The sequence below is a fragment of the Carassius auratus genome, chromosome 8, assembly GCF_003368295.1.
Source record: "Carassius auratus strain Wakin chromosome 8, ASM336829v1, whole genome shotgun sequence".
NCBI lineage: Eukaryota > Metazoa > Chordata > Actinopteri > Cypriniformes > Cyprinidae > Carassius > Carassius auratus.
The window spans coordinates 21,242,429-21,267,262 of record NC_039250.1 but is presented as its reverse complement, the minus strand read 5'-3'; the positions used below and the strand labels follow the sequence as shown (position 1 = coordinate 21,267,262).

The following is a 24,834-nucleotide window of genomic DNA, read 5'->3' as shown; positions in this document are numbered from 1 at the left end:
GAAAATCCCACCTCTTACGTGAGTCGCTGCTGATTTTATGAGATAGAGCTTATAAAAGGAAATGGCACATGACCAGGAAATATATTCTAATGTAAGAGAGCTCGTTTGAATGACTAAAAAGGCAGTAAAAGTGACAGACTCTTGTTTCTCGGTTTGAAAGTGTTCACACTTCAGTCATCTCCAACCTACGGTGAACGGAAAAGTACAACAAATAAGAATGAGTCAGTTAAAAAGTTATTCTTAATCAGATGTGTGTGTAATACGGTTTAAAGGGGCTTTTGATTTCAATTTTTGAAAAATGTTTTACCCACAGAATCATTTTTGTGTGTGTTTAATAAAATAAATGTTGGAATTGGTACTTGTGCCTTATTGTTTGGGCTGTAGGCTATATGAAGCAAAATAAGGTTGAGTTAAAACACCCACTTGGAAAAACAACATTCGAGTCCTTTTAAAGCATCATTAATGAACCCCCAAGAAGTCCCTCTGCAAAACAGTCCCTTGTTTTTTTGTTTTGTTATAAAATGTCACACAAAAAAACCCTTGACAACACTGTTTGTTTTAGAAAAGCTGTCCGTTTCACATATTCTCCCTCTTCCTCTTTCTTGACGCCAGTACAGTGACTAAAACACAGCTTGACAGCTTCACCTTATCTCCAGTTTATGAGACTGTAAACGAGACTGTAACAATAACCGCACCACTGCAACATGTCACCAGCCACATGGGTGCTCAAACTGCAACATTCACAGAGTTTAGATTGAACTCAGTCTACTTACCGACTGCAGAAATGCCAAGTTTCTCACGTAATCCCGTTCAGTGTTCAATATCTCGTTTAAAACGCACAGTCTCAGGCGAAGCTGACGCTCCGAGTCCTTGCTGCCGAGGTCTCCGTTTTCTTGTTGACTGTCCTCCTCGGTGTTTATTTCGCTCATTTTTAAAAACCCTTAGAGAGAGAGTCTTACAAACAAACAAGAGTACACGCCAGTTGAGTGTAAACTGATGTGAAGATGTGATAATTAATCCATTGATCCGTCGCGCGCTGCAAACAACCAGGATGCGGCGAGGGAAAATGTTATATTGAAACTGAAGAAACTTCTGTAAAAGTAGCAACTCGCAACATCGAATTCAATCGTAAAGCAAATTGCATCTCATTAAAACACTTTCCGATTAAAAGATCAACTAGAGAAGTAGCCCACCAACTGCATGCAGCATAAAAGATGAAAGTGGCCAGAGCGAAATGATGTTAAAAATAAAAAAAGCAGTGCACTTGAAACGATCAGCAACCATGAAATCACTGGCAAAACCGTGCAGTAAAAGCCAAAATAGTGAGATCACGAGAGCTCAGTGTGGACTACATGAAAAGCGAGTCGGTTGTGGGAGCTGTAGAGAGAGAAGCGAGTCTGCCGCTATAGGGACCGTCTGCAAGTTGCACCGCTTTAAAAATCACGTCTTCTTGAATTGATGAACTGATCCCTTGCTATCTTTAGATGTGTAAGTGTTGTGAGAAGATAGTTTCTTTTCATCTCTGGCATCACATCTGATGCATTCAGTATTTTATTTATTTATTTATTTATTTAATATATTAAGAAAAAATAAAATAAAAGTGAATAGCGTTTAAAATGATATTCACTAGCATGAGATGAAGACTCTAGTTTAGACATAATTGTTTTAACATGGTGCCACCATGTTAATATCAAATGACCTTCCATGTACCAGCACAAAACGCCAATAATGAATAACAAAAATTTAATGAAATTTTTAATGAGTAAACAAACTGTTTTGGTGTAAAACCACAGCAGTTAGAGGTGCATAAACTTGAATGCATGCAGGCCAATAGGTGTCAGTATATCTAAACCTAAATCCTGTTTGTAGCCTACTATTGAGACAAATGTGAACCAGTGATGTGAACAAAGGCTGCCTCCAAATATGCACGTTCATACTATATATATAAGGTAAAAAAGAGTATTTAAAAGGGGCAGCATGTCTGAATTTACAGTATTCATAAAAAAGTAGACAGAAAGTATCTGGAATACTTCTGGCAAGATTCTTAAGAGTTTATACTTTACTATTCTTTACTATCCCATGAGGCAATGGAAGAGAAGTTTTAATTGCTGAGCAGCAATGCTGGAATTGCAGGCCACATGACAATTTCAACAAGACAAATGTATCTTTCATCTGTATTACATAGTACATGCATTCATCATACTATCTAAAATGTGCTTTTTATTTTGGACAAAGCTCAAAACACTTCTGTAAGCAAAAATCAAGTGAAAAAAAAAGTTTCCACAGAATTAAATATGAACACTCAGATATGTTTAATTTAATCATTAAAGCCATCAAGAATGTATTTTCCTTAATGGTAAGAGGGCTAAACAGAGTAAGAAGGTTTTAAAATCCAGTTTTTTTACTAGTTCTAGTGAGAAAAGTGAAAACAATTAATTTTAGCATTGTTTGCATGTATACGGTATGTGTATGTATGTGTGTGTGTGTGTGTGTGTTCTTTTGTGATTTACAGAACATTGAAAAACATACAGGTTTGGAAGAACATGAGGGTGAGTAAATGATGACAGAATTTTCTTCGGGGCTGAACTACTCCTTTAATGCTTGTTTGGTCTGTCTTTCTTTCTTCGTACTGTCTGTGCCCTTGAGGTGATGCTTCCTCAGCATGATAAAAAAACAGCCATCAGAGCCTGTCCACATCCTGTTTACCCCATCACAAAAGACTAAGTTATCTATCCCTCTCTAACACACAACTTATATGGCCACCAAACCACCAGGCTCCACCAAATGAATGGGCAAAAATTTAAAGGGTAAGAATGACTCGTTGGCCTGGTCTGAATCACTATTACCCCACAGGAGTCTTTCAGCCCCAGGCATCATTGCTGTCTGACATTTGAGAGGTGTCAGTAACCTCTAGTTCTGCTTTACTTGGCTTAAGGGCTGCCTACACTAACTGTAGAGTAGCCTTATAGTTACCACTGCATGCTTTGACATAACTTAAAAATGTGTGATTTACCAGTAACTTAAACTAATATAGGTGACACAGAGATAATATCATCAACAGTTATTTTATCACGACTACAACCGTAATCCAAACCATTTAATCACACTGCATTCGTTCTGTGAGACTGAGCGCCATCTTGTGGCAAGATCGAAAACAAACGTTGTAAAAAAAAACAAAAAAAACACTATTCAATATTCATCAAATAAAATATATTAACTGTTAACAACAAATAAACATGTTTCATCCGACAGTTACAGCAAAATATTATTTTAAGCACGTGCTTTCCCGACTTAATCCAAGCGCACGTGATAGACGCAACAGACGTCCAATATGACGCGATAAAGAGAATGCAGAATCGAATCTTAAAAGTTGCAGGGTTATCTTTTTATCTTTTTTTTTTATCTTAACTTCTCATATCTTTTGAACACCGCAATTAAGGTAAGGCCCATATATTCTTGTTTTTGAATGATAAGTGAACATATCAAATACATCTTTTTCTTTCCACAATATCTGCAAAATTGTAATTATTTTCCCAAAATTAGAGGGATCATACAAAATGCATGTTTTTTTTTTATTTAGTACTGACCTGTATAAGATTTTTCACATAAAATACATGAACATATAATCCACAACAGAAAATAATAATTTAACTCATAAAAATTAACCCATTCAAAAGTTTACATACACATGATTCTTGATCCAAGGATCATCCAAGTAACAACACAGTATACAGAATGCAGATAATGTAAACTTATGGCCACAACTATAAATATTCAGGTGTGCTATAGATATGTTTACATTTGGTAATATGTTGATTTAATACATGTATGCTAAGAATGTTTGTACAAATTAAATTTTAATATTACACAAATATAACCTATTTAAGTAGAAAATGCAGTTTTGAAATAATTACTTCATTTATTAAGAACCTGCCTGGCCCTGCATGAAAAAGTAAATGCTTCCTAAATATAATAACTGGTTGTTTGCACCCTTTGCAGTAACAACTGCAGCATTTACAATATCTGGCAATGAGTCTTTCACAACGTTGAGGTCACAAACTGATGGCCGGACATTCTCCTTCAGGATTTTCTGATAGACTGCAGACTTAATGGTTCCATCAATTATGGCAAGTCGTTCAGGTCCTGAAGCTGCAAAGCAGCCCCAGACCATCACACCACGTTTGACTGTTGGTATGATGTTCTTTTTATGAAATGCTGTGTTGGTTTACGCCAGATGTAATGGTACAAACACCTTCCCAAAAAATACATAAATAAAATTTTTTTTTTAAAAAACAAAAAAAAAACACTTGTCTCATCAGTCCATTTCATTTGGAACTCTCCCATGGATGCCGTTTTTGCTCAGACTCTTTCTTATTGTTGAATCATGAACACTGACTTTAATTGAGGCAAGTGAGGCCTGCAGTTCTTTAGATGTTGTTGTGTTCTTCGTCTGTGCGCTCTTGGAGTAATTTTGGTAGGCCGGCCACACCTGGGACGGTTCAGCACTGTTCCAAGTTTTCTCTATTTGTGGATAAAGATTCTGACCGTGGTTCTGAACTTAGAAATGGCTTTATAACCCTTTCCAGACTGATACATGTAAACTGTTTTTTTTTTCTCATGTCTTCTTGAATTTCTTTAGATCGTGTCATGATGTGTTGCTCTTCAAGCATGCTTCACTTTGGCAGACAGGTTCTATTTATGATTTCTTGATTCAGCAGGTCCGGCAGTAATTATGCCCAGGTGTGGGTAGTGAAATTTTACTCTGCTTTTTTAAATAATGGGGTTACTTACATTTCTTTCATGATTTAACAGAAGGGGGCAATTCTTTTTTCAGGTATGTTAAAATGTTAAAACAACTTTTTTCCCTTAATAAATTAAATCATAATTTAAAAACTGCATTTTGTATTTACTTGCATTATCTTTGTGCGGTATTAAAACTGGTTTGATGATCAGAATCTTATATATATATATATATATATATATATATATATATATATATATATATATATATACACATTTATATATACATACATTAATTCATTAATTAATATTAATATTTGGGCTTACAGATTCTCATTCTGGATATTTTCTGGCAGCAGTGTCAGAAGTCACAATGGCACATTCAGCACTTTGGCTGGTGTTGTTGCACTGGATGTTCCTCCAATCTCCAAGCAAGTGTAACAATTTAACCCAAGCCGAACTGCAAGAACTGGAGATGATCAGCACCTGGGTCATCACCCGCAGTTTTCCCTGCAGTGCCACCTGCGGACTTGGCCTCCGCACTCAAGAGCTCTGCCCTACTGGGGGAAACCGAAACATCTCCAGCACCTCCTGCAAGATGAGGACCATCCGCTGCCTAGACACCTGGCAGTGTGGACTAAAGACCCAAACAACTACTGCTGGTCAGCGCCTGGTGCTAGACTGCTTAGAGGAAGTGATGGAAGCCATGGGCCGCTTTGCATTTGTGGTGTCTTGGCGCTTCGCCGGTGGAATCATCACTTCTGATGACTCGTTATTCAGCCGCTATGAAGCCCTGAGCCTGGACAAGGTGGTGCTAGACCCCCTTAGAGAAGAGGATTCTGGGACATACCGCTGTGACGTACTAGACACCGGCAAACGAAGAGTGAAGAGGATGTATAAAGGGGTGAAAGTTTTATCACCTAAAGAAGTGAGTTTAGACTTTGCTAAAGGTCTGATTCACTGGGAAAACCCTGAGAGTCTGTTTCCTAACACGACGAGCACAGGAAACCCGTATCCCAGCAGCATCGTCCGAAACATGGCACTGATAAGTGTGTCCGTATCTGCTGCAATAGCAGCACTCATCCTTCTGCTCTTGTGGGGATTTTACCGGATAACACTTAGAAGAACAGCTCAACTTTCCCAGAACAATGTTTGAAAACGCTTAAAAGATTAAAAAAGTCCTTAGTCACTGATGCAAAGTGTTAAGAATGAGTTTGACCAAGTCATAAATGCATGCGATTGAAAAACATGTTCAGACTATCTGTGTGCTATTTATAGAGCAGAGCTGTTAATGAACTGTGAACTGAAAACATTCACATTACATTTGTGTTAAAAGGTCAGAGAGTTCACGGCATCAACAATGGGTTGAGTATAGTCACAGGTTCCTAATTTGGATGCCAGGAAAGAATGCTTAAAATATTCACTTGCTCACCCTCAAAAGTTGTTCCAAACGTACACAAGTTACTTTTTTCCATTTAGCACAAAATATATTTTTAAGAATGTTGACAGTAGCCATTAACTTGATTAATCAACAGTATTCAAACTATCTTTTTTTGTGTTTAGCAAAAGAAACTCCTACAGGTTTGGAACAACTTGAGGCTGAGTAAATGATGACCAAATAACTTTTTTGGGTAAACTATCCCTTTAAATTGTTCTTAAAGCAGCCTTACTTTAAAACAATCACATGCATTATAACAGCGGTTGATAATTCAGTTGACAAAAGATAAATTAACCATAACGATTTTCAGATTAAAATACATTTCTAGCACGGTATGTTCTTCAAAAAGAAGAAAAAAAAAGTCTTAATAAGATAGATTTATTCACTTTGTTAGAATAGTTGAGGGGACTTTTTAAAATGAATAAAAAATGTATAATATACGTTTTAAGGAACAAAATGTTCCTATGTAAGAGGAACAGAAGAGCCTCACACTCATTTAAATGAACTGGAATTTTATTCAGGACGTTTAATAGGTCAAAGTGTGCCCACACCTCAAAAACAAACTCTCTATCAAACAAATAAACCAGTGAAAGGTGCTCTGTGAGCGCAGGAAAAATCCACAAACACTCTACAACTCAAACTTAAGGCAGAGAGAGGAATAACGTCCACCTCCCACAGCAGAATGTGACATCAGTGAAAACTGGAACGGTGTTCAAACCATCCAGAAGCAGGAGTGCAGTTCCTCCATCAGCACTGGATTAACAGCAAAACATTGGATAGTTTGTAAGGACTAGTGCCAGTGTGAATAAACTCCTTTATACACATTGGTGTAGTTATTTCTTTAGCTCTAAGCAAGTAAATGTAGACCCCAGAAATCTTAAGACTAGTCTACATCCGGTTAGGTGAAAAAAAGTTGCAAAAAGAAATACAAACTTTTACAGGCAAACAACACAACAGTCATTCAGTGTGTATTTAACAACCTGCCATGTGTCAATGTGTGTGTGTGTGTTTTAAATATACATGACATCACAACTAGCAAAAGGTGCATTGTTAATCTTTGAAAAGAAAAAAGAAAAAGTAATTTTTCTCATTCAAAGAGAGTATCCTCACATTAGGACAAGGTTGCAAGCAAGAAACCCACAGAAAAATAGGTGAGATTTGAAAACAGACACACTATCATTATGACACGCTGGTTTCATGGTCATTTTCAGCATGCGAGATACAGCATCAAGAGATACAAAGCAGCCCAGCCTGTGATCTGCTTCTTGTAGACAGTGTATCATTTCATCAAGCCATCTTTCATAAGCGATAACCATGAAATCACCCTCACATATTCCCATTCAAAAACAGTAGAACAAGTGAAACAAATAAACAAAGCAGCAAAAAGAAAAATCTAAATACAAATTCTCCAACTCATTCATAGCTCTTTTGATTTGTCCAGCACAAAAAAACATGCAACAGGCCGACTCTCAGACAGCATGAAAATCTCCAGCCACTCTTATATATTAAAAAAGGATAATAATAATAATAATAATAATAATAATACACATCCAGACCTAAGACGGTCACATATTGCTCTAAGGATAAAAAACACTATTCAATCACAATTTCATGCTACTTCTATTTGTAGCATTCTGCGATACAGTAATCTGTTACTTGTGATAATATTTCTCTTGCAGTATATTGTGTTCAACAGCTGCTCAGCTCGAGATCTAACAAGCAATTCCATATACAAAACCTTTGTCATGCTGTTTAGTCATCAAATCATTCACTCAAGCATTCAGGGGAATCTCCGATCATTCCAGGGCAGCCAATCCTTAACAAATGCAACTTCTAGAAGCCTATTTAAATCTTCAAGATACATTCAATTTGGTCACAGAAAGAAGACATATGGGTCCTGATTGTTGAAATATGACTCAGTCATTCTCTGTCTGGAAACTCACACACTTCTGAAAATTGTACTTGACACCTTTGTTTGATTTTTTACAAAGTCAGCCATCACAAGCAACATGCTGATACAAGCAGCATCCAATAACGCAGACTGACTGGAACCATTATGGAATGAATCTTTTGCTACAAGTTTATACGTTAACAGCTTAAGAACGTATAATTAATGCTGTATGAAAGCTTAAGCATCCACGACCAAACAACATCGAGAGTCAAGCCCATAAAGCCGATCAAAAGTGGCGCCTCTTTGGTAATATCATCCCCAATATCAAAATGGAAGACTCGATCAAATTCAAATCCCTGAATAGTGTTGTTATTTTCCTCAAGATGCAAAAAAATGAGACTTTGTTCCCCAAACATCAGCAATGAAACCATTTCTCAAGAGAAACGACAGTATTAGCACCAAGCAACTTCTGAATCAGTCAGTGGCTAAAATGACCCATTAAATAAAAAACAAACGCTTGTCCGTTTGCTAGAGTTTGCTTGGTCTTTGACATCAGCTGGTAATGTTTGCTAGCAAGCTGATGAACAATTTGGTTTGATTGGCAAATGCATTCATGATGTTTCTGCTGGTGTATAGGAAGGATCCGTATGTAAGGCATCATCTGCAGCTCCGGGGGTTTGTGTGTATCACATTCAGAAAAGACTGATTATGAAGCCCCATGTTTTCCACTGTCGCTGAGATCTTGGATGGTGACCACGAGAAAAAAAAGTAAGTATGGATTTTTCAAAAAATCCATCTTATTGGACACAATGGAAGTTTTCAGCCTTTAAAATGTGTACAGCAGACGTGGACTTGAAAAATGCTGAGACAGGGCTTCTACCACAAATACTAGTTTATGGATATAACCAACTGATGATCCACCTCTGCTAATGCAATTAAAACCAATTATGAGTGCAGGAGGTTTAACTAGCTTCTGGTCAAGCCCTTTTTTTTTTTTTTTTTTTTTTTACCAGTGTCAGAGTACTAAAATATCTCCATTCCAAAATGTATAAAATCTGGCAACCTAAAATATGATTGCCTTAAATGTTAGATCCTTAAGAAGTATAAAACCAAAAGCTCAGGGATGAAATGAGCACATTCAGGGTGTTAAAGGAAAAGAAGCCCTTAGATAAAACTTTTGTCTTTCTATGGATTGAGTGTGGGCGAAGTCCACATCCATAAATGGGCGAGTCTAAACAGGAAACGGATGATGTAGGATCCTAGAGATGCGAGGAGGAGCAATGGAGAACGTCTCATTTTGGGAAAACAACCACTGAAAGAGTGCAGCAAGTTCTCAAGTGCTGTCGAAGCCTATCTCTTCCCAGTTTTCATGTACGATGGGATGCCTCCTCGTGCTGTCAGCCCCTCAAAGCGCTTGTATGTGTAGTTGATGAACACCCAGTCTTTACTCTTCAGATCTGCCTCAGTGTGGTTGGACACAGGAGCGACTTTAGAGAAAGAGGGAGGGACAGTAAGAATAAGATGTTTTGAAATACATAACAGCTCCAAAGAAATGTTATGTACTTTAGAAAGCACTAAAAACAAACCTGAAGGCTGGAGGATGTCCGAATCAGGAAACTCGTCAAAGTTGGAGGTGTCGTCAATGCTTTTGATCTCAATTGGAATAGCCGCTGGTCTCTCCCTAGGGGGGGAAATTGAGAAGCAAATAAGCATACCGGAATGATTTCTGAAAGATCATGTGACACTGAAGACTATGTAGTCTTGTTGGAAAAAAAAATTATTCAAACAAAATTTTTGCTTTACAGATGTCAGACATAGAGTAGCCATATAACCTAGATTCAGCAAAATAAGCAGTATCCACATTTAAAGAGCACACTGCATGAAACAATGTATCCCACAGTGCAATGTGCTCTACCTGAGCTTCTAATTGTAGCATGAATGAAAGAGCAGTAATACAAGCCCTAAAATTACTGTTTTCTTCCTGTCTGATTATTAGAACAAAATAATTTTTGAACAAAACTGGAATAAAAAATAAAAATAAATTAAATAAATAACTTAAAACCATTTCTTGAATAACTAGATACTGGATACTACGTGCTGAATTAAACATGCAATGTGTCAAGGTCATGTGACAAATTAAGAGGGATCATTTGACAATGTAGCATATTAACGGTTTAAAATATTTATAATTAAAACGCAAAAGACATTATGCATGAATAGTAAGATGATTCCAGTTTAATCTGTGTGTGATGACAGTTTACCTGATATGGTCATAGTCCACTCCCTCAAAGAAAGGGTTCGTTTTGATCTCCTCCACTCCAGTGGCTCCAATCCTGTGTTCACTCTCACAGCAGAACCTGGTGGAAGACAACAAAACACGAAGAAAAACAGCCTGCTAAATATAAACCACGTCTGGTGTAGTTTCACAACATGGTTAATGAAAGCAAAATCCACTGGGTTGAGAGAAGTGCTACAGCTAAGATAGAGTACAAAATAACCACAGCAAAAAGTGATGAACATGAAGAATGGGAGAATGATAGGCAGTGACGAGGCTAAACCTGAGGATAAGATCCTTGGCCTTTTCTGAAATGGGAACCTCAGGTGGAAATGTCAAAGTTTCCCTCCAGTTCATCACTTTCCTGTAAGTTTCCTGAGGCGTCTCAGAGCAAAATGGAGGGTAACCTGAAAAAACCCACACAAACACTTTAGCAATATACGGTATCTAAAATACTCATTTTATTTTTGAACCAAAAATCAACTCACCTATCAGCATTTCATACATAATGACGCCCAAACTCCACCAATCACAAAGCTTGTTGTACCCATTTTGCATAAACACTTCTGGAGCGATGTAGTCAGGGGTTCCAACAGTGGAGAAAGCCTGAAAAACCACAAATAATTTGTCTACTCTTTTTCTTCTGATGCAACACAAGAAACATTGTGAGATCTACTGGATTACACAAGAGTACATCGTAACCCCTTCCATGGTACTTCTACAATCGTCTACCATATTAAGAACATGTTCATTTCACAATAACTTCCTAAAACACTGGATTAATCTGTACCCACCCACTGTGTATAGAACAGTGCTAGGTCAAGAGGAATCTCTTACCAACTGTCTCCGGTTTCGTTTCCATGTTTCTGCTTTCCTCTTTGAGTTCATGTTCTGTAATGCTGAAAAAAAAAATATATATATATATTTTTTTTTTTGAGCAAGCATGCATTACATTTAAACTGCTGAAAAGACAGTTTTAATGCTACAAAAATATATATTTCAAATAAATGCAGTTTGTTTTTAAGCATCCAGAAAAAAAAGAATCATGGATTCCATAAAAATGAAGCAGCACAACGGTTTTCAATATCGATAATAATCAGAAAAGTTTCTTGAGCAGAAAATCAGGACATTAGGATGATTTCTGAATGATAATGTGACAGGAGTTATGGACCGTGATAAGTCTTACTGAAGTCGCTGGGAAGGCTGTGGTTAAGGTTTCTGTAGAACTCTGTGCGGTGAGCTTTCTTCAGACCAGTGCATAGGCCAAAATCAGACAACTTCACGTGACCCTGAAAGAGCAAAATGACATTGTGAATGAGAATCACTCATTAGATCAAAGCTATGTGACCCTGCTAGACCATTAGATTGAGCTATAATGTCACACTGTCACATTTTACCTATATTTTCAATATACATTCAAATACAGTTTAATATATATATATATATATATATATATATATATATATATCTTTTTACCCTTGAGTCCAGCAGGAGATTGTCTGGTTTGATGTCTCTGTGGATGAAGCCCATCTGGTGAATGGAGTCAATAGCCAGCACAGTCTCTGCGATATAAAACTGTGTGGCCTCCTCTGTTAAAGTGTCTTTCTTCATCAGTAGAGTCATCATATCACCTGGGCAAACACACACATGCATATATCAGTCATCCTTTGGGGTGGCTTTCCTACCATCATTTTGACTGTAAAGAGATCTGACATCCTGCACTCACCTCCAGGCAGAAACTCCATGATGAGGTAGAGGTTCATCTTATCCTGAAAGCTGTAGAACATCTTCACCACCCAAAGACTGTCTGCCTCTACAAGGATGTCTCTTTCTGCTCGAATATGGCCAACCTTGAACAGAAAACAGAGACCTGTTAACAGATCAAAGAACTTTAAAGTGTCATGAAACCCTAAAACTATTTTTTTGATATGTGGACAGGTTGCACATCAGTGAAAACAACAATAGCACTCATTATGTCTATTAAGGGAAAAGTGGTTATTTGTAAATTTTTTTGGAGCAAAAGAAAAGTTTCATATACAAAAAGTGATGTATATGTGTTAGTTCAGAGTGGTGATTGGCGGCCGTGGCTGCAGAGTACGTGTCTACGTCAGCGGTTTCCAAAGTTTTTCCCATGTTGATTCAATCACTGTGCTGTATTATGCATGAGGTTATTTTACAACAAAGAATTGAAATCTGACAATATTTAATATGCAACAACATGTGGAGCATGCATGAGTGGTTTCTGCGCAGAACACTGTAATGAGTCACTGTGTGGATCATAATAGTTCACATCCAGACCAGAGCAAGCTTCCCTGGTGAAAGACCAGTGCTGAAACAGGGGGGTTTCATGACATTTTAAATGACATCTTTGAACATAAGTGACTCCATCAGTGAAGACTTACCTGTTCTTTCTCAAGCATATCAGCCTTACGCAAGATTTTCATGGCATAAACGTGTCCTGTGTCCTTCTTCTGAACTAACCGCACCTAGAGAAATAAAGAGGATTTTAAATGTGCTAAAATCACAAAATACACTACAGTTCTGGTTTTTTTTTTTTTTTTTTTATGAAAAAGTATTTCATGGTCACGAAAGCTGCATTTATATTCAGTAAAAACAGTAATATATAGTTAAAATTTTCTATTTTAATATTGAAAAAATTATAATACGATGGCAGAGTATACACAAACATATATAACATATATGCCAAATACGACAAAAAAAAAAAAAATTTAATGAGGTCTATAACAGAAAGAAACTCATACTTCTCCGAAAGCTCCTCGGCCAATCACTTTGAGTGACTCAAAGTCCTCTAATCCAAGCCGTGTTCGTTTGAGACGAAGGAACTCTGTCTCTTTCCTAGCATGCTCAGACCGCCGGAGACGCTTCTGCAGGAGCAGAAAAGGCAGAAATTAAATCGACCGATCACATGAAATTACATTCTGAACCGATTTTTTTTAACCGATGGGGTGTATTTTTTCAAAAACGCTTTTTGAAAACGGAGTCAGGCCAAATACCAAAACAAACTTGTAGCCAATCAGCAGTAAGGGGCGTGTCTACTCATGAGTGCAGCCGAGCCGAGCGACAACAGAAAGATAGAGATGGCGGATAAAACAAAAAATAAAAAGGGAAACCATCTTCTGTGATTTGAAATATCAACACTGGACTACCAGAAATCACTTACCCCACCTTTAAAATGTAACAAAACCACCAGTATCTAGACCAAGATGTTTGTTAATGTAAGCGAGGAAATGGTTTCAGAAAAAAAGGCCAGCATTTCAGAAATGCTCACCTCTTCATCACCTAGTCCCTCTTGGTCCATGACCTTCTCCAATTTCTGCTGCCTGTAAGACATAAAGAATAACGTTCAGACATGTGATGAAACACTAGCAGCAAGAGGCAGATTGCTTCACCGCACCAATGAAAGGTGTGGTCTTCTAGTCTGACATCATTTCAAGAGGGACAAAACCGAACGTCTAAAAGGGCCCCTGGAATCTGGGAGGTTCTTAAAGAAACAATGTGTGATAATGACAGATAGTCGTCACACCATATTGACTCAAACCTACAGTATGTGAAGAATTATATGCATGTGTCCAAATGCTTACGGATTCATTTAGACCCGCCAAACCTGTTCACTAGCGAAAGTTTCAAAACTACATGTGTGTCACTTATTTTAACTAGCACATGGGCTACAACAAATGTTAAATGGGAAAATGGAAAAGTCTATATCTAAAAATAACATGAAAACAAATGAAAAGTCTTTTGCCTTTTTGGGTCTCACCTCATTTCCCTTTCCTCATGCTGTGAGATCAGGTTGCTATAAAAATTCTCCAGAGTCACTTTGGCCATGGTGACCCTTTCCTTAGTGTGGTTGCTCATCGAGGAGCAGGACGTCTGACTTGTCATCGCCATGGTAAACTGGACAGGAAAACCATGTTACATCAGAATGGACAAAATTAGACATGTTTATAACTACAAAAAGGACACAAAATAGCCCAGGTCGTTTTAACACTTCACAAATCAGAGCTCTGAATCTGATATGGTTAGATACAATGCCTCCCAGTCTTCAATCTATGAGGGGTTTTCAGATGCCATGGACCCCCAAATACCACCATGCTTTCCATAACCAGCTTCCCAGGGGCTTCTTGAAAGTGAAAGGCAGCATTTAACAACATTTACACAGCAAGCCACAGTCTTTTAACACTCAATCTTCCACTTCCCAGAAGCTCCACGCCTGTAAGGTCTGACTGGACCTTTGTTGCGCCGTGGCCAAAACAAGCATTAAATACCGGCTAAAAACGTACATTTGTGTACATTTCTGCTTGGAAATTCAAACAAACGCTATATTTGTCATCGGACTCAACTTCCACAGCTGATGTCACTGAGACTGAGGTCTGGGGAAGAGGCGTTTGCAGACAGCAAGGGGAATTTTACTCTGAATAAATCGTCTGACTAATAAAATGAAATGAAACCAAGTTGACAACGAATATCATAATGACATAAACATACCATCGGATGAACAAAACTTAATACTAATAAAGTCCATCATGGAAAGACACAACAAACAGAAAAACGGACAGAAACAAACACCGTAACCACGCATACTTAAGTTTGTCAGTGCATGCAAAGCCACGCTTTTAGTGGTTTTTTTTATTTAACATTTATGCCGTTTTAAAAGCAAAACCAAGGCTAATAAATTCTTATAATTATAATAATTACAGTCCTAAAGAGAAACTATGTAAAGTAAAAACACAAGAACTATTCTCACTTAGTAAGACTGTCAGTGTGCTAGCAGCAGCCGCTAACGTTAACTGTCTGTTCAGAGTCGTCTGCTCTCAAAGCAAAGTGTGAAACGGCTGAGATCCAGCTTAATTTCTAATAAGAGCTCAAGTGACTTTGGCAAAGTATAAACAACTACCGAAAACAAACTATTACCTTCTTGTAAACAATGTGTTTGTTTGAAATAATCCTTGTTTACTTACCTTCCACTCGACCTCAAACTGACTTGCTCTAGTGGACGACGACGGACATTATTTCCGTCTTCCGGGTTTGTGCTTGAGTGGAAAAGAGAAGAAAATAAAAGTCCCCTTTATGTCTTCTAAAATATAATTATTAAAATTAGATACTTTTTATCAACATTTCCTTGATTAACTGACCTACTGAAAACAATTATTCTTCATTTCATCCATACATTTTATAAATACATTTTTTATTTTATGCCTGAACACTGATATAGGTATATATTTGTTTGTGTTTTATTGAAATGTAAAACAAATACCCATTTTTGACTAAAACAATAGCAGCAACAACAGAAGAAAGTTCTGTTTATATGGTCAAAGAATAAAATCGAAGAAAAATGTATGATTTTCAGAAGGGACTCAAGGTATAGCTATCAGACTAAATATTTCTTTGTAAAATGTATTAAAATAAGTTCTTGACAAAACAATGTAAGGGAAAAAAAACAATAGGCTTTTTTTAGGTAAATTAAATAAATAAATCATAATAAATAATAGAAATGTGTAAATGTATAACATAATAAAACACGTAACTACTTACAACGACCTGACTCTTTGTCATGTCAGTTTTACCAAGGTCACTTATTTTTTCAATAGATACGTTTTTGTTTTTTGTTTTTTTGTTTTTTAATATGGTGATATTGGAATTTTCGTTTAGTTATTTTAGTTTTAGTAGGGTTTGTATGAAGGACTGAAGGATTGAAAAGAATCGAAACCACTGCTGTGGTAACAACTGTAACAGCTGTTCAATTTAACACATCCCCATCCGAGGGCGCTATTGTTCAAAGAAGTCTGGACACTAGATCAGCCTCCAAACCATCATGAGTGACTATTCACACGCGGACAGGTGAGGTACAGCTGCAGAACATTCCACTCTCAGAAAGAATTAGGTACAAAGATTCGGGTGGTACCCTATCAAAAGATACATTTAAAGAGTACAATATTAGTACTCTGAAGGTAAATATTAATACCTAAAGGATACATATCAGTCCCTAAATATGTACATATCGGTACCCAAATGTTAGTACATTTTAAGAGGGTAACTACCACCCCAGTGACAGCTTTTGTTAAAGTGTACCAGTATGACAAAATACATTTACAATTAAATATTAGATGCATGCTTCTTATTATGTTGATGAGAGAATACTGCTTTTAACAAATGTAACATATTAAGAAAGTTGTGCAAATGAAGATGATCCTTAAATAATGAGGATTTGAAACTTCTTGGTTTTACCATACACCACAGATTTTTTATCTATCCATGTTAGATGACACAGCCTACTGTACATAAATGTTGCATGGGAGAATTAAAATATCACCTTTCTCTGCATGCAGAACTATGAGTTTATAGAACTAGTAAAGAGGTGCTTTTGGGGTTTCTGACTAGATGCCTTGAGAGGTGATGACTGGAAAGTTACAGAGAGCCTTTTCAGCACTGTGCCCTTGAGAGACTGTCTCTTCTACAAGCCTACTGTTTGTCTGTTAAATACCAAATAAATGAGCTTCATTGAAAATCCTGGCCAGAAGCGTCACATTCCTTTACTGTTCTGCCTTACAAAGCCAAAAGCAGTAAAACTGCAACAGAAGAGGATTATCCCAATTCACATATTTATGCACTATTCAATACTTCAAATAATGTGAGTAGAATGCTCACAATAAACATTTAGAAAAAAAAGTTCACATTCCTGGATGATGCCCTTAATTAAACAGAACATGGTCAATTTTTTTTCTCCCAATCAAGAATAAGATTCCTTCATAATGAGGTTTTGTCTGATTTAGCTCGCTTCCTAGGTATGTACACACAAAGAAAAAGAAAGAGAAATGAGATTCAGAACAACTGACTTGAGAAGGCGGGCAAGACAAACTGGAAGTCCCACTTTTTTTCATAACTGAAGGCATGGCTAAAAGCTCCCTTTTCCCTTTCAATACATCTATCTGTATTAGATGCCATACTCAAGAACCATCTAGGAGTACCAAACCATAATTGTTCTCTTTTTAATATACACTGGAAGATTTTTTTTGTTCCCTATATTGATTTTTTTTTTTACAGTTTTATGCTATTGAATAAAATGAAACGATCCACTCGAAAGTCTCTGCTCATCATGACAGGACCTGGATCAATGAGCTGCGTCTCGGGCCCATGACGTCACTTCCAGGGAGGCATGTTGTACATGTCCCCGTCCCTTGACTCCACCCCCGCGTCAAAACAGTGCCAAAGAGAGACGTGCAGAAAAGTGATCATCAAGTGTTAAAATCATTGTTTTGCAATTAAAAATTTTTGTTTGCAAAAAGAAAATTTATTTTCCTTAATACTTTAATTTTCGTTTGAAAAACTTTATTATCATTTGCAAAACTTTATTTTCTTTTGCAAAACATAATTATTTTTGCGTATATATATATACTGCGTTAAAATTACTCCATACTATTCCACCATTCAGCACTAGTGCGAGAGTGGTTTGAGAATCACCCACAATTCAGGATGGTGTTTCTTCCACCATATTCTCCTTTCCTGAATCCTACTGAGGAATTCTTCTCCTCTTGGAGATGGAAAGTATATGATCGCAACCCTTACAACCAAGTAAGTCTTCTTCAAGCAATGGAAGAGGCCTGTGGAGATATTGGGGTACAAGCATGACTCGTGAAAATATTTTCTGTGATGTTGATGAAACTCTCTGGTCAGATGTAATTGAGAGGCATGATCAATAAAATAACTGATTCAATGAATGCAGTACATGTATCACTTTATTTTTTATTTACCTATGTACTTATTTGCATTATATATATATTTTTGTGTGTGTGGCGTGACAACTTATTGTTATACACCTGAACTCCTCATTAAAGAACTTAATGAAAAACATGTATTTTCATTTATTTCTTTGTGAATCTTTAGCTGAATTTGTTATAAAATCAATAGAGAACACACTTTTAGTTTTGATGTTAATATTGAATTTTAATAAATGCATTACTAGAACAAAATGCTGTGTTTCATTGTACAGTGAATACTTAACGGTTTCACCAGCATAAGAGTGTGTTTAGTTTGCAGTATTAACTGTAATTAAGGAAAAACTGTAATTAAAGTATTAAAAGGTAAGAAAACTACATTATCTCTCAGTTATTCCCTCAACACTATGTCAGAATAAACAACATAGTGGACAGTTGTCCAATGATTTCTTTATATAGATGTAATTACAAAATAGGAGCGGAAGCAAATGCAAGTGTAATGAACCAAGTTCACACAGAACATCAGAGAATAAACAGAAAGCCACATGATGAATATAGAGCAGATCTCTCCCCGCCAGAGATCAGGTCCAGAACCAGACAGCAGGTGAGCGTGATGCAGGGATTGAGACGGGTGATCCTGACGAGTGAAGAACCAATGGTGAGCACGGGAGGGAGTAGATCCATCTTGAGAGAGACAGGAAACAGGGACTAAAAGACCAGGCACGAACATGGGAGACTTCAAACAACGATCTGACGTTGACGTTCAAACAACGATCTGACAAACAACGCCTCCTGGAATTCCCAGACGAACCTACCTGTCGATTGTAATCATCAATAAGGGAGTGATCCAGGATGTCCCTAGCAGGTACCCAACTCATCAAAACAAAACATCCGAATAAAAAAAAAGTGCCCACCAAGCTTGCCGGGAATGGAGTCTTTTAGCAGATCTATATATTAAAGAGTCTGATTAGTCGGTCCAAATGATAAAAAGTTACCTCCGACCCTTCTAACCAATGACACCATTCCGCCAATGACACCATTCCGCCAACTTCACGGCCAGCAATTCTGTAACCAATGTCATAGTTATGTTCGGCAGATGATAGACGATAGGACAAAAAAGACACAAGGATGCTTCTGGTCGTCTGAGGAAGCATGTTGGGAAAGAACTGCACCTACCCCCCAATGCATCGACCTCCACCATGAACTGACGTGTGGGATCAGGGGCGGCTGTATCGGACCACCTGAACATAATTCTGGGGGAGGTCAAGGCGGTCAGAGGTGTGGCTAGTTGGCTGAAGTTAAAAATGAAACGCCAATAGAAGTTGGCGAATCCCAGACACAGCTGTAGGGCCTTACGGGAATCTGGACTTGGCCAATCTACCAGAGCCTTAACCTTGTCAGGATCCATGTGCACTCCCTCAGAAGAGAATATGTAACCTAGAAATGAAACAGACTGTGCATGAAAAATGCATTTCTCCGCCTTGACAAAAAGTCCATTTTCTAGCCACCTCTGAAGCACTCGCCTAACGTGTTGAACTTGTTCCTGGAGAGACAAAGAAAAAATCTATGTCATCAAGGTAAACATATGAATTGATCTACCATGTCTCTCAACACGTCATTTACGAGTGCCTGAAAAACCGCTGGGGATTTGGAGAGCCTGAATGTCATAACCAAATATTCAAAAAGCCCTCTGGGGGTGATGAAAGTGGCTTTCTATTCAGGGATAGAAAGCAAGGGAAGTTTACATTTAGATGAAGACTTCCCTAGTAATAACTCTATAGCACAGTCATAGGGATGATGAGGAGGAAGAGAAGCAGTGCAAGGCTTACTGAACACCTCCTTTAGGTCCAGGTACTCTGCGGGAACGTTTGACAGAACCGGTGCCTTCTCCTGAAACACAAAACCAGACACAGGCAAACAAGCAGACAACGGACAGGACTGGTGACAGTGTTCGCTCCACATGGTTATGGAGTTCAAGCGCCAATCCACCTGAGGATTATGTTTCACAAACCAAGGATGGCCTAAAACAATGGGTGCAACAGGGGAGTCCAGGAGGAGGACTGGAATGGTCTCTGTGTGAGTGCCGGAGGTGATTAGGCTTATGGGACCAGTAGTAAGTGTTATGTTGGGGAGCCAAGCTCTCCCCACCTGCATGTGCTCGTGATTGATGACGGGATCGACCGTGTTTTCCGTACTGCTGCCTCGAACTCCAGTGCTTCCGGAGTGCGTGTGAATCGAGTGCGTTGCTGCAGCTGATCAATGTGGGCATCAACCCGTAGAGCCAAGTCAATCAATCCATTGAGTCTAGGAGGTAAATCCAGCATATAAATCTCTTTGAACAAGGTCGGACAGACCATGCAGGAACATATCCCACTCCGATTCCTCGTTCCATTTGAACTCTACTGCCAGCGTTCGGAATTCGATAGAGTAGTCCACAACAGAACAGTCACTCTGCCTAAGATCCGCGAGTATATAAATTTGAATATCCCTTGTTTACAGTGGCACTATATGCCAATTCTCACACACAAATTTCAGCTTCACTGGATTCACTTGAGATGTGGACAGGATGTGGGGTGAATAGTGGTTGAAGTGATGGAATAAGATTGAATATTATGCATCACATTTCTTTGCAACTGTTTTGTTTTCCACATATAGTCAGAGCTTCAAAAGCCACTTTACTGGTTTAAAATGCATCAGACCTGTAGGATTTCAGTTCCACTTTGGCATAAAGGTGTTTCACGTCAACAGTACGTAATGGTACTTTGTGACCGGTTATACCATTTCAGTCAATTAGACTTTATAATATCTAGGACTCTATAATACACCTGACACAATGTGATGCAAGGCGCAGCGCAAGTGTGTTTGCTAGTTTCAGTCCGGCACCGTTCGCATTTTCCCGTCCAGCGCCACATCGTTTAATTAGCACACCCATTTACTCTCATTTTTGCGCACATGGGTGTGCTGGTCTAAAAAAGAGGTGTGTTCAGGCACATTGCTGGTGCATTGCTATTTTAAGGAGCGGAAAATAGAATGCGCCATAGACCAACTCAAACCTGGTCTAAAGTCTGGCGCAATGTTTTTTCTTTGTTATTTAAGGAGCGTACATGCTGCTTATTAAACACAGGGACGCACAGCAGTACACAAACATGCCAAATATTAAAAATTAAAGGATTGCAATGCATAAGATTTTTTTATATATGAATGGATAGTCATCACATGTATCAGAATTAGGCTATTTGCTCGCACACGAACAACTCCGTTTCATCCTGGAGACGTGTTCTGTCTTTGCGCTTGCCAAATGTAAATAGCAAACCTATCATGGCACAAGCACAACTAGGACTTGGGGAATGGGAATGGAAGATGAGACTCTAATTGGTTTATTGCATGTTACGCCCAAAAAAACCCCATTACTCTTTAAGAGAATAGGGACAACACGTTTAGACCATATGCCCGAGCGCGCCAACTGTTTTTCAGTCGTTAAAATAGCAAAAGTGGATTTGGATAAGCCCTGAGTGCACCTGCGCTGTGCTATTTACACTTTGTGTTTAGATCGTTAAAATATGGCCCTTAGTGTTTTGAGGCCTGTATAAAGCTTTGTTTTACCTTTCAAGGCATTACAACAATATCTTGCTGTGACTGAGGCCCCACATGTGTCATATAAGCTAATTCGTGTCAAAATGCTAGTCTTTGTGTGACAACATCTTGTTTGATGACGATAATCACACAAAATTTTTTAAATAAATATTTTTATTATAGCTTAAAATGTGACCAAATGGCAATGTGCCTGCAAACACTGGCATAATGCCTTGTGTGTGTGTGTGTGTGTGTGTGTGCTCTTGTTTTTGTGACATATCAGGACACAACTCTGTATAATGACATGGGTATGACACGGGTATTACAAGGAGAGGGTGACTTATGAGGACATAACCCATGTCCCCATTTTTTTTTTGGAAAAAGTAAAAACGCACACAGTTTCCTGTGAGGGTTAGGGTTAGGTGTAGGGTTGGTGAAGGGCGATAGAATATACAGTTTGTACAGTATAAAAACCATTACGCCTATGGGATGAACCCACTTTTCACAAAAACAAACGTGTGTGTGTGTGTGAATACCGTTTTTCATACTTTGCCTTTGTTTTCTTTATTACACCTTTAAAACGTATACTTTTGCTCTCCTTAAATGGATTTACAGTATATGCATAGGAATTACATCTTGTGCTATGTGGTGTATAGTCTCAGTGAAGATTCCTGACCTTTCTAATACAGTAGCTGTTTTTGGTAAAAACCATTTATTGACTTTTCACACACTTTTTTTTTTGACAAACATGACTTAATTAATCAGGAAATTATACATTACAAATACATTAAATTAATTGCCTTGGTTCATAAAACTTGTAGCACATTAAACTATCAAAAGGGATTTTGGATTTATTTGCACTCAAACTTGAGGCTTGAAAATATTTGGCCATGAATGACTTGAAATTGTGACAAAATGGTGTCTAAAATTAATAATAAAAAATACAGCATGTTTGCTTAACATGGATTACAATGTCTAATGGTTTTGTCCAAATGCTTGCAGTTAACCTTAACAAAGCACTGATCTTCTAATCCCACTTCTTACCACAACACACAATTACCCACAAACCCCTGCTTTCTCCCACATATTTTATAACCCCTAACCCAACTTTATAGTCAAGTCAAGTCACCTTTATTTATATAGCGCTTTAAACAAAATACATTGCGTCAAAGCAACTGAACAACATTCATTAGGAAAACAATGTGTCAATAATGCAAAATGCAGTAAAAAAGGCAGTTCATTATTGAAATCAGTGATGTCATTTCTGTTCAGTTTAAATAGTGTCTGTGCATTTATAAGTCAACGATACCGCTGTAGATGAAGTGACCCCAACTAAGCAAGCCAGAGGCGACAGCGGCAAGGAACCGAAACTCCATCGGTGACAGAATGGAGAAAAAAAACCTTGGGAGAAACCAGGCTCAGTTGGGGGGCCAGTTCTCCTCTGACCAGACGAAACCAGTAGTTCAATTCCAGGCTGCAGCAAAGTCAGATTGTGCAGAAGAATCATCTGTTTCCTGTGGTCTTGTCCTGGTGGTCCTCTGAGACAAGGTCTTTACAGGGGATCTGTATCTGGGGCTCTAGTTGTCCTGGTCTCCGCTTTCTTTCAGGGATGTAGAGGTCCTTTCTAGGTGCTGATCCACCATCTGGTCTGGATACGTACTGGATCCGGGTGGCTGCAGTGGCCCTCTGATCTGGATACAGACTGGATCTGGTGGCTACGGTGACCTCGGAATAAGAGAGAAACAGACAAATATTAGCGTAGATGCCATTCTTCTAATGATGTAGCAAGTACATAGGGTGTTATGGGAAGTGTTCCCGGTACCGGTTTACCTAATTAATGCAGCCTAAAAATCCTTTAAAGGGTTAGTTCGCCCAAAAATGAAAATTATGTCATTAATAACTCACCCTTATGCTGTTCCAAACATGTAAGGCCTTCTTTTATCTTCGGAACACAGTTTAAGATATTTTAGATTTAGTCAGAGAGCTCTCAGTCCCTCCATTGAAGCTGTGTGTACGGTATACTGTTCATGTCCAGAAAGGTAAGAAAAACATCATCAAAGTAGTCCATGTGACATCAGAGGGTCCGTTGGAATTTTTTGAAGCATCGAAAATACATTTTGGTCCAAAAATAGCAAAAACAACGACTTTATTCAGCATTGTCTTCTTTTCCGTGTCTGTGTGAGAGAGAGTTCAAATCAAAGCAGCTGGATTTCCGGTTCGCGAACAAATCATTCAGTTCACCAAATCGAACTGAATCATTTTAAACAGTTCGCATCTCTAATACGCATTAATCCACAAATGACTTAAGCTGTTAACTTTTTTAATGTGGCTGACACTCCCTCTGAGTTCAAACAAACCAATATCCCGGAGTAATTAATGTACTCAAACAGTACATTGACTGAACTGCTGTGATGAACACCGAGCCGAGCCAGATAACGAACAATAGATTGAATCCTTCAGGAATGAAGAACCGGTTGCATCGGTGTTCGGATCACCAGTAGTTCTTTCGGACAGTTCGATTCAATAAACCGGTCATTTTTGGGCGAAATAACCCTTTAATGGATTTGGATATTAAAAGCATATTAGGATGTTATGTGTAAGCCAGGTTAAAGAGATGGGTCTTCAATCTAGATTTAAACTGTAAGTGTGTGTCTGCCTCCCGAACAATGTTAGGTAGGTTATTCCAGAGTTTAGGCGCCAAATAGGAAAAGGATCTGCCCCTGCAGTTGATTTTGATATTATAGGTATTAAAAAAATACCTGAGTTTTGAGAACGTAGCGGACGTAGAGGATTATAATATAAAAGGAGCTCATTCAAATACTGAGGTGCTAAACCATTCAGGGCTTTATAAGTAATAAGCAATATTTTAAAGTGACACATGCTAAGACAGTCCGGGTTAAATACACAAGGAGAGACAAACGCTAATGGGAAATAGACAGAGTGTGATGATTGGTAACTATTGACAGCTGGGTGCGATAATTAAGCAGAGAACATGAGGAATGTGATCATAAAGTGACAGACACCGTGGGGAAGGAGGACATCTAGTGGATTCCCAGGGAACACAACCCAGACACTGTGACAATACCCCCCCTCTACGGAGCGGCTCCCAGATGCTCCATGACACAAAACAGAGACCAGGAGGGAGGAGGACAGGTGGAGGCTCAGGGGGAGGCACGGAGGGCCA

The 24,834-nt window shown here is 38.2% G+C and overlaps 3 protein-coding genes across 4 annotated transcripts in view; 1 reads left to right on the top strand and 2 right to left on the bottom strand.

Moving 5' to 3' along the window:
• LOC113107596 (phosphatidylinositol 3,4,5-trisphosphate-dependent Rac exchanger 1 protein-like) overlaps nucleotides 1–1,413 on the bottom strand; it is a 64,897-nt gene extending 63,484 nt beyond the window's left edge. The window contains exon 1 of the mRNA XM_026270220.1: nucleotides 774–1,413. Within this exon, the coding sequence (XP_026126005.1) occupies nucleotides 774–929 (156 nt within the window). The 5' untranslated portion in view covers nucleotides 930–1,413. The remainder of the gene's footprint in view (nucleotides 1–773) is intronic.
• A 1,936-nt stretch (nucleotides 1,414–3,349) lies between these two features.
• On the top strand, nucleotides 3,350–5,983 carry LOC113106771 (transmembrane protein 81-like). Of its 2 annotated transcripts, none has more exons than XR_003292572.1 (2): nucleotides 3,350–3,439; nucleotides 4,000–4,279. XR_003292572.1 is itself a non-coding variant. In XM_026268796.1 (2 exons), the coding sequence occupies exon 2, from the start codon at nucleotides 5,114–5,116 to the stop codon at nucleotides 5,894–5,896; it is 783 nt and encodes a 260-aa protein (XP_026124581.1). In that variant the 5' UTR covers nucleotides 3,350–3,439; nucleotides 5,070–5,113; the 3' UTR covers nucleotides 5,897–5,983. The 2 variants fall into 2 exon arrangements, 1 of the variants encoding a protein (XP_026124581.1); XM_026268796.1 differs by lacking the exon at nucleotides 4,000–4,279 and adding an exon at nucleotides 5,070–5,983.
• Nucleotides 5,984–6,673: 690 nt separating this feature from the next.
• On the bottom strand, nucleotides 6,674–15,399 carry LOC113107595 (serine/threonine-protein kinase 38). The gene is made up of 14 exons (XM_026270218.1): nucleotides 15,324–15,399; nucleotides 14,123–14,259; nucleotides 13,634–13,685; nucleotides 13,107–13,229; nucleotides 12,747–12,830; nucleotides 12,071–12,194; nucleotides 11,821–11,975; nucleotides 11,531–11,633; nucleotides 11,182–11,243; nucleotides 10,833–10,950; nucleotides 10,628–10,751; nucleotides 10,331–10,426; nucleotides 9,656–9,750; nucleotides 6,674–9,556 (listed from the first exon to the last, which is right to left on the bottom strand). Exons 2-14 carry the CDS (start codon nucleotides 14,251–14,253, stop codon nucleotides 9,420–9,422), a joined length of 1,404 nt encoding a protein of 467 aa, XP_026126003.1. The 5' UTR covers nucleotides 14,254–14,259; nucleotides 15,324–15,399; the 3' UTR covers nucleotides 6,674–9,419.
• Between the last annotated feature and the right edge of the window lie 9,435 nt (nucleotides 15,400–24,834).